We start from the raw sequence: 10,108 nt of genomic DNA, 5'->3' as shown, positions 1-10,108 counted from the left end.
ATTGAAGGTCTGCTTCTGTTACGCAGATTCGCGTACAGCAAACAAGTTCATTTACGGCATTTACATAAAGTATCTCGAGAAAGAGATGGAAATTGACCAAAGCCGCTTCGTTACATGATCGATAATTTATACTTCCTCGACTGAAAAAGAAGATCAGAAAAGATTATCTACGGCTAATCTTTCACCCGAATATCAAAAGAATCCATTGACGGGAACTTTGTGCTGGAGAAGGCTATTGCGAAGAATACCAGCGATAAATTGGATGAGTAAAATTAACGGACTGTGAACGAGAAACAGGAGAGCCGTCTTCGAAGCCATTTGCTTGCCGCGAGTGAGAATTGAAAGAGACGTGCGCGCGATTAATTACAGACTTAAAAAAAGTGTTTTTCTTTTTGACGGTGTACATTAGAATGACAATGAGCCTTTTATTCGGATAAGGCTCGACCTCCGTTATTTATCCATCTCCGAAAGACCACGTGCGCTTTAATTACCGAACTTTAGCAGTTCCGATCTATACCGCGGTTCAAGCGAGTTGATTCCCGAAACGCGGAGAGATATACGTGACGAAGGATGCGAGGGGCCGCAATCGTGAAGACGCAGCCAAGCAGCGACCAGACGCGACACGCTCGCAAAACGATCGCGGGGTGATCAACGGCACGGATCATCGCAACGGCGACGATTCATCGGTTCGCTGCCGCGAACTGGAGCGTAAGGGATCCGTTCTCCCGCCGAGCATCATCCCGTTTACCCGACCGGAAAAGTTCCGAGGAGAATACGAATTCGTCGTGGATTTTTCAGGCCGTTTCTCGCTTCGCCGATGCACGAAAGAAGTTCGTGACGAAGGCGACGCGCGTTCAAACGTGACGAGGATCGTTCGTGGTAGAGACGAAAAGGAAGAAAGGAGAAGGGAAGAGAAAGAGAAACAATGCCGGGTCGCGAGACGATTGTCCTTTTCCGTTGAGGGATCATCGACGATCTCGAGACTCCGCCGTGTAAGAGTGCCACGGCGCGCAAGAGGAAGAGAATCTCCGTTAATCGAAAATCGTTAAACGGCAAGCTGATACTTCGAGGATGACGCGCGTCGCGTATCGACTTGGTCTTCACCACCTCCTTTTGGGGCTCAGCTTACTGATCGAGCCCCTGCTGGGTTACAACGTCTTGATGGCCACTATGGGTGGCACCAAGTCCCACACGGTACCCTTCGTCGCCCTTGGTACGAGTCTGAGGTCGCGAGGGCACAACGTCACGCTGCTGAGCGCTTTCCCCGGTCCCGCGGCAAATAATGGTCTTCACGAACTGGTACCGTCGATCCTCGAGGTGATTTACGATCCACCACGCACGTCCGTCTCCCCATGCTCCGAAGGAATTCTGAACCGCTTCGCGGTACTTTTACCGCACCTCGCGCGTGTAATTTCTTTCTCCCGCGTCCAATTTAGCCCTTAACCCACATTTAATTTTATTGCACACTAAATAATTTACCAGAGAACCGCCTGTTTGTACCATCTGCATTCATTATCTTCTCTTTTTAAATCTCTGTTTTTAAGATTTAACCCTCCTTTTCTGTCTACCCGTTTCATTTCTGTTCGAGTTTAGTCCTTCAAAGAAGCTTACGCTAAAAAGAAAGACTTGCAAAACCGTACGATGATATTTACGAGTTCTCTTTCCTCGGTAAATAATTAATCTTTGAAGAGGAGGTTCGGGGCTCGGAGGGTAAACAAGTTTCGCGATATAATATCGTGACGCGGAAGTTGAAAGTTTCCGGGCTGAGACCCAACAATCGCGCGAGCGCCAATAGATTTATGTATATTGTGTCGCACGCACGTGTTCACCTCTCGTGTTCTTGCGGCACAGGCTTATGTCGAGAATTTCACGGCTCAATGGGACCTGGTGGGCGCCAGGTTCCGGAACGAGCTTCCTGTATCACCGTGGGACGCCATGAGATACGCCTGGGAGTCCTGCGAGGCGTTGCTGCAAGACGCGCCGTCGATAGCCAGCATGAGAAGACCCGACGGTGATCCGCTCGCCCGATGGGACGTCGCGGTCCTCGACGGCGCTTATCCCGAATGCATGCTGGGAATCCTCCACGCCGAGAACGTGCCGACGATAATGTTGAACACGGTAATATGCTTTTGGCCGTAGTCGAGAAGCGCGATGGGACCCTACGCAATATTCCGAATTCCCGTTACAGCTCGTCCCGGTTCTCTCGCCGCGATAACAGTCAACTCGAACTTTTACTCGAGTGGATAAACGATATTGTGTTAGGTGTTAGGTCGACCTATGTAAAAATCACATCGGCGGTAGAGAGTCACACGCAGCTCTATCGCAGTTTTATCAAAGTGTTTGCTTAAAGTGTGTTTCAGTTATCATAATATATGATACAATATACATATCACATTATATGATATAACATTGCAACAATATTATACTTTATCTGCGTCGGTTGCCGTTATGGCCAGATTTCGTGATTTTTTAAATATATAAATAAAAAACTGACTTTTGCATAACTAGTTTGTATTTTCCGGTAAATTAAATATTTAAATAGCTGCATATTTCTTGAAAGAAGTTTCATATAAATCTCTAGAATATAAAGTTCTAAATATCTCTAAGTGGATTCTTGTTATAAACGAACCATTTCTCAAGAGAATAATGGCATAAAGTTTCTTTCTTACAATTAGTCTCTTCTACGAAAATATAATAACAAGGAAAAGAAAATTATATATAAATATTATATATATCCACCATGGGGTTATTCCAAGCGCAAAGTGCAAAAAAATATACTTATTTGTCGTATCCCAATGTTTCCGCGTATGAGTAATTGAGAAGTAAACGGTTCACCGGGAATATCATGTTGTTCATTCGTGTATGACTAATACGACAAAGTGTAAAGTTATCTCATCTTCAAACACACGTTTGAAGCCTACACATGTCTCTCATATTAAAGCTATCTTAGAAAAGCGCTAAGCAAAACCCGTTGGCCAGTTTCTATCGATTTTCTCTCCTTTCCTTTCCTTCTCTCATTTCGTTCAGTGACGTGAATGACGCGTAATGATAAAACGATGAGCTTGTATAACGGAGCAACGAGGTCCCTCACCGACGCTGAAAAGGAGCGGATCTCCGCCGATTTCTTCCTTTTCTAAAAACCGATATCCTTGCATATTAAAGCCACTTGCTTTCGCTTTGCATCATTGCAGCTAACGAGTAATGAGAACGACGCGATGTTATCTTGCAGGTGGCACTGTACAGCGGATCCATTATGCGACAGGGCAATCCATCACCGTGGTCGGTGACTCCGTATTTCGGTAAAGCGATTACGCAGGACATGACTTTCCTTCAGCGAGTCCTGAACACAGCGGCCCTGTTCACTTTAAAGATCATGCACTGGTTCACGGTTTCGATTTATCTTCAGCCGACGCTCCAGAGATACCTCGGTGAGCATTAAATCAACCGCACGGTCTTCGCGTCCCGCTGATTCGTCGAATTATGTCGATGCTGCTAATTGTATGCTAATATCGCATATCTTTATTTATAATCAGATAATTATATAGCCCAAATGACCGTGTCATATTTTGCTTTTGACAGGCAATCATATACCCGACGATCTGCACAGCCTGACGGCGGAGGTCCCCCTGACTTTGCAGAACAGTCATTACAGCGTGGGCGATTCCGTGCCCTACTTGTCGAACGTCGTAAACGTGGCGTGCCTTCACTGCAGGCCGGCGATGCAATTAAGTTCCGACTTAGAATCCTTTTTGCGACGCGGTAATTTCATAATTTCGCATTTCTCTTTCGCGAGAGATTTACGTCATTCTTAATTTACATCTAGTCGCTAATCGAGTTAAGAGGCCAAAAACTTTCGTATCGCATAGCAAAATTGTTTAAACGACGATATTCGAAATTTTTATGGTACCACGTAATTGTATTCTCTTTCCCTTACAGCTTTCCCTCATACAAGTATTTTTTTTTAATTTGAATCTTGTTACGTATGTGTTTGTTCCATAATGAATTTTATCAGATCTAACGACTCTTCTTATAACGCGAAGATATCAAGTAGGTGTAAAATATTATTGTTTAAGCCTAGCAATGCTTCTGGCGTTTTTCGTATAAGAACCGTAGCAAACGGATTGACGGTGATTTTGCATCGGTTGTTTTCCATTTTTCGATGACTCGCCACTCAAGTAAATGTGCAATAACGTACCGCAACGTCGAACTCTTGCAGGTTTCGTGTTTGTTTCGATGGGATCGTCGGTACGGGCTTCCGGAATGCCGGAGGCACTGCTGCAGATCTTTGTCGCGGTATTCTCGACGCTTCCGTATAACGTCGTGTGGAAGTGGGACGGTGGCAAGATCAAGGATCTGCCGGCGAACGTGAGGACGGCTGCCTGGTGGCCGCAGCAGGAGCTGCTCGGCCATCCTAAGTTACGTGCCTTCGTTTCTCACGGCGGCCTGTTGTCTCTGCACGAGGCGGCTTATCACGGCGCGCCGACCCTGGTCCTACCGGTATTCTGCGATCACGATGGAAACGCGGCACAAGCTGGTAAATCCTTTCTCCCGTATCTAAAAACGCGTTCGCTGGCCTTTAGGCCTGCTAGGCTTACCGAGAAATAATGGTCGAAGCTTTCGAGAACCATTCGCTCTTCGAAAAGAATGATGGAAAAGCCGAGTAGAAATGATTGATCGTTCGTTAAAACAGTGAGTGAATGTGAGCGATGGGGAAAACTCTCCGATTTGAGTGTCTCTCGAAAATGGAGACTGTAATCTTAGATGGAATAAGTTGCACGCGAAGCGAAGAGTCTTACGATAATTGATTAATCGTTTAACGACAGGATCGCTATATTTTCGTGTACTTGTTTGACATAGAGAAACTGGGTTACGCTTTGGTGATGGATCTGGCTGGAATATCAATCAGTGCGCTTCGCGAAGGTATAATTAAAGTCGCCGCACTTCACAATAACTCGTACAGAGAGGCGGCTAAGAAGAGGAGCGAGTTGCTACGTGACCTTCCGATCGGTCCCAGAGAATTGGCCACGTGGTGGGTAGAACACGTTGCCAAGCACGGCGGAGCCGACCATTTGAAAAGCTCAATCAGGTAATATCGCTTTTTCAAATAATTATTATTACAAGATGTACGGATTCCTTGTAATAAACATGCATAAAAATATTCGTTTGAGTATAGTACTGTACAAACAATTCAAACAACAAACAATTCAACTAGCGGTTTCGAAAGATTCATTGACAATTAAATTTGAAAACATTTAGTAATTACTTAAATATTTAGTGATTAAACATTTAGTAATTAAAACAGAATATCTTAGAACTGTTGGAAGTTCTTTTTAACTGTAGATTCTACAGAAATTTATTATTTCTCAGCAAACATTTGGCGAGAGAACAGACTTTTAAATTCGTCGTAAACTTTTAAATTATATTATTAGATAGTAGATACATTTATCAAATGATGTACTCGATGAAATGATAAAGTGAGGAAGTTAAGTAAATTAAATATAATATTTCAGGTACATGAGCGTGTCCCATTATTACAGCATAGACGTCGCGATATTTTATATACTGAGTTTAATCCTGATAATGTATGGGCTCAAGAAACTATGCTGGCGAGCGGTAATCAGTCAGGATGTCTTCAAGAAGAAAATAGACTGATCGATAGTTCCGTGAAACCCTTCGCCAAATTAATTTTATTTATTGTCGCAAATAGGATCTAATCTCTTAATCATACGTAAGTACATTTAATTGGGACAAAATAGAGATTATGTAAATCGAAGGATAATCTCGACTTTTTAAAGATCTCTAATATATTTTTATATAATTATAAGTCATTTGTAATTATAGTTCAGCTGTTACGCTATCGGTGTATAATTACAATTCAGGATAAATTCGTTTAATCTGAATATCACTGTAATATGTCTACATGACAAATTAAAAAAATGTATATAAAATAAGTGATATTTTTATGTATGTAGTGTTTTTATTGAGAGATTGAGAAGAGAGAGAGAGAGAGAGAGAGAGAGGGGAGAGAAATTCATTAACCGCTGATATAATAGGAATCTACTTTCAGGACGATGTTACCGAGTGAATATCGTGACGATGATATAATTTTTTATGTTATCTATATTTTATATCTTATAAATAACAAATTACACCTCATGACCTCACAAATCGAACCATTTTATTTTAATTAAAATCTCAACCTTTGGCGCGACAATTTATCGTTACCAAACAATTTATTGCCAAAATTAATTTTAATGAAATAAATCAACAATTATTAAGCAACAAATTCTACAGCCATCAAATTATTAAATAAACAATAATTCGTACGAGCGCCAGGTTAAATATACATTTTAATTTTGGAGCTATTTATACAACAGCGGGATGCGGTATGTTCGAACGCTGTATTGTCTCCGACAAAATTATTCAGTATTTTGAAAACAAATGAGAAAGACGGCGAGGATGTTCCTGACAAAATTTGTTGCGCTTAAAATAACAAGTATATGCGGAATGTCTGACGGAAGCAAATACACACATGAAGGAAGATGTCAAAGGTCGACAAACGCGTCTATAGACAAGAAGCGTTTCGAAGGATTAATTAGTAATGTTAATGTATGAACATACGGAATCGTAGCTTCGTCCTAAATACACATGTTGGTGCGACAACCCAAGCATATACCACAGAGTGTTATGCCATGAATTTCAAGATTACATCTATTATACATGGATTGTTTATGTTATGTTTGCGCGAAATCTTCTTCATGTAGACAACGTAAGCAATGTAAATTGTTGTGAGTTGCATATAACCTAACCTAACTGATTGAATCATTAATTTTTCAAACTGTATTTTTACAAACAGTCCTAAAAAATTAAAAATAGTTTCAAACTAAATGCATTTTAAATTAGATGCATTTCAGCTATAATTTATTCATTAACTTTTACAGTAATATAAAAGATATGTGATATTATAGAAATATTATTATTTACACTGATCTGATCTAATCTAATCTGTTAATTTAATTTGCCTGGCATGCTAAAAATTGTGTCTAAACTAAATAATGGTAACTAAAAATAAAAATGCAAACAAAATATAAATTTCCGATATTTCTGACAAAATATGAATAATCCATGGATTATATAGTCATTGTTTGCATGACACGTTAAACATAGTTTACACTTATACATGTAGATTATTTTACGTCTAATCCTGGTTTACACGATCTGTGCGCAAAGACGCGCAGAAACTGGCGACCGGCCTAGAGCGAGTTTGCGACAGGTAGGCGAAGGAGGAAGGAAATGCCGCGTCGCGTTTTCAAAGGAAACTAGTTACGAGCGAGGGAAAAGGGAGCAAGACTGATCGGAGCGGAGGTGTTTCGGGGAAGAAGGCAGACCAGATGTTCGCCACGGAACTTAACGACGTCAATTTATTTACGCCTGCTCGAATATATTTTATCTCTAAAAATACGGGCGAGAGATATCCAGGCTATCGCGGCGGCCACCTCGCGCCAGGTATGCCGATCGGCTTTATCGATTTTGCGGCGCGGTGGCGCAACGAAAATAATCGCTACTTATCTCGCTAACATCGTTGCGTGTTGGCGCGATAAACGAATAGATCGCGAATGCGAGATTCAAGGACCGTGGCTCTCAACAAGGAGAAGTAGCGCGTTGATCAGAAAATCATTATCAGTCGGATTTTTCTGAACGAGCATTACCTCTCGACCAGAATTTACCTTTTAAACGATTTAATTTCAATCGTATTAATTTATCTTTCCGATTATGTTCGGAAGAATATTTCGCAGTTCAATTTATTCGACGTTAATGATGACGAAACGAATTTTTCGTTTCACCAGAAACGGAATTTATTTTAATTGGAGTCTTAATTTTTGGCGCGACAATTTATCATCTCTCTCGGCCAAACATCAATTTATTACCAAAATTAATTTCAGTGAAATAAATCAACAATTATTAAGCGATAAATTCTACAGCCATTAAATTATTAAACAAACGATAATTAGTACAAGCCTGCTCCGTTATTATATTCTCAAAAAAGCAGATTTAACAATCTTTTTAAAACAGGCTATTTTCAAAGGTATACGAGGGTTGGTGCAAACAGGATTATCATTTTTCCATTCCACGAGTTTCGTACCGGATAAAGCTAAAAAGCCGAAGGGGATCGAGAAATTTTTCTCTGGATAAAAAAAAAAGGAGGCACGCTGATGCCCCATGGCAATTCCGTTTCGACTGTGCGACCTGTAACTTCGTTCTCGACTTTAACAGGCACGACGAACAACCTTTTGTACCAACCCTTTTGACGTAATACGCAACGACACGTTTACCAGTCCTCTCGATTTCCCCTCGTCGTCCTCCGATCCCGCGCCGGGGCGGTCGAGGTGGGTTAACGGAACGGGCTCGGAGAGTCGGAGCCGGGAGCGTCCGTCGGATCGACGATTGTTAAGAAAAACGCCGGAGGTGATTCATGGTGACGACCGCGCGGCGACGCTCGCGTCGACGCTCCTCCCCGCGGGCCCGTGGGACGTCCCTCACTGTGTGCCGTTGCGTTCGCGGCTACATTCAGGCCGCGCGTCGGTGTACTCCGCGATCACGGCGGCTCGATCAGTAGCAGCTGACTCGCTGGTCGGGGTATACGTTGTCGCGCCGCCTACTCGGTAGAAGCGAGCCGCGCACGCGCGCGCCCGCACGCCCGCCCGCCCGTCCGACCGCTCGCGTTCGAGGGCGAGGAGAGAGTTTACTCGCGTACAAACGAGAGTCGTCCGAAGCCGAGATAGTGTGCGCGTCGTTGTCGTGCGTGGTCGTGCGTGCCAAAGCCCTGGCCGGCCTCGGCCCTGTGTGCGTGTGTGAGTGTTTTTTCTCTGTTCCGTGCGCGGTACCGGTGTCTCTCTCGCGCTCGCGCTCGCGCGCGCGCGCGCGCGCGTGTGTATACACCGTGTATACGTTCTCGGAAGAAGCGGAAGACGAGTGAGATATGCCGTTCGCAGCCTCCGTCGCCACCGCCACCGCCACCGCCATCGCCACCGCGATCAGCTACTGCGTGACGAACGGCGCGCACGTGAATCGTGCGCACGCCGTGACGAGCACGCACGACGAGGTGAGAGCGAGCGCAATGCGCATCCCGCGACCCACGCTTTGTTCCACGCGCGCCTTTTTTCCGCGCGACGAAGAGTAGCTTTCCGCCGATCGTCGCGTCCCGCGCGAAAACAAAGCGAGCGGAACGGACTGAAGTTGGGAAAGGTCTGAACGTGGCCGATTAGACGATGCGACGGGAGAATCATCGAGGAACGAGAGCACAGCCCCAAGCATTTATATACCCACATATGCATGTGTATATACATATACACACGTACAAACTTGAAACTTATATATTGTGTACATATATACATAGCGCGAAACTTATGTATTGTGTACATATATACATAGCGCGAAACTTATATATTGTGTACATATATACATAGCGCGTCGATGCGAAAGAGACAGGAAAGACAAGGCAGAAGAGCGCGGGGAGCGGGGCGGGGGAAGAACGCGGGGACGCCGCGTCCGAGAAACTCGTGTGAACGCACGTGGGTATCGGACGATGGAGAGACGACGGGAAAGCATGTGCGTCCTCGCACCGCTATATATCCGCGGCGCGAACCGGCACACTTTATGTAGCACGTAACGTACGAGCGGCGATCGATCCGCGCGCGACGCGCCGCATTCGAGGTAGAGCGTTGGAGAAAGGAGCAGCGTCGACCCTTGTGCGGATTTACGCACGCCACATCGCGTCTCGTCTCGTCTCGTCTCGTCTCGTCTCGTCTCGTCTCGTCTCGTCTCCCCGCTGTCGTCGTCGTCCATCACCGTAGTCGGGCAGGCTGTCGACCGCATCGTTGTTCCGCATCGCCTATTGTGCGTGTCGCGTGCGCGCGGCCATCGCCCGCCGTCGCGTCGCGTCGCGTCGGTCGGGCGGGACGCGTCCGCTGCGCGTTTCTACGTTTCTACCCTCTGGCTGGCCGAATCGGCCGCGTGACGTAATCCATTCAAGCGCTTACTACGCAATATACAAGACACGGCCGTCGCTCTCTCTCTCTCTCTCTCTCTCTCTCTCTCTCTCTCTCTC

The 10,108-nt window shown here is 44.7% G+C and overlaps 2 protein-coding genes across 2 annotated transcripts in view; both read left to right on the top strand.

Annotated features, from left to right (window-relative positions):
• The first annotated feature begins 1,044 nt into the window (after positions 1 to 1,044).
• LOC112455669 (UDP-glucuronosyltransferase 2C1-like) lies at positions 1,045 to 5,967 on the top strand. Its single transcript, XM_025017732.1, has 7 exons — positions 1,045 to 1,317; positions 1,852 to 2,118; positions 3,230 to 3,428; positions 3,580 to 3,759; positions 4,217 to 4,534; positions 4,858 to 5,086; positions 5,511 to 5,967. The coding sequence occupies exons 1-7, from the start codon at positions 1,072 to 1,074 to the stop codon at positions 5,650 to 5,652; spliced, it is 1,581 nt and encodes a 526-aa protein (XP_024873500.1). The 5' UTR covers positions 1,045 to 1,071; the 3' UTR covers positions 5,653 to 5,967.
• Positions 5,968 to 8,721: 2,754 nt separating this feature from the next.
• LOC112455665 (insulin receptor-like) overlaps positions 8,722 to 10,108 on the top strand; it is a 70,739-nt gene continuing 69,352 nt past the window's right edge. Inside the window, exon 1 of the mRNA XM_025017725.1 lies at positions 8,722 to 9,103. The gene's annotated coding sequence lies outside the window, so the exon portion shown is untranslated. The remainder of the gene's footprint in view (positions 9,104 to 10,108) is intronic.

Source organism: Temnothorax curvispinosus, unplaced genomic scaffold (genome assembly GCF_003070985.1).
Source record: "Temnothorax curvispinosus isolate PA1 unplaced genomic scaffold, ASM307098v1 QBEX01006316.1, whole genome shotgun sequence".
NCBI classification, from domain to species: domain Eukaryota; kingdom Metazoa; phylum Arthropoda; class Insecta; order Hymenoptera; family Formicidae; genus Temnothorax; species Temnothorax curvispinosus.
Note: the sequence above shows the minus strand (reverse complement) of the source record. Positions and strands in the feature narration are given on the sequence as shown.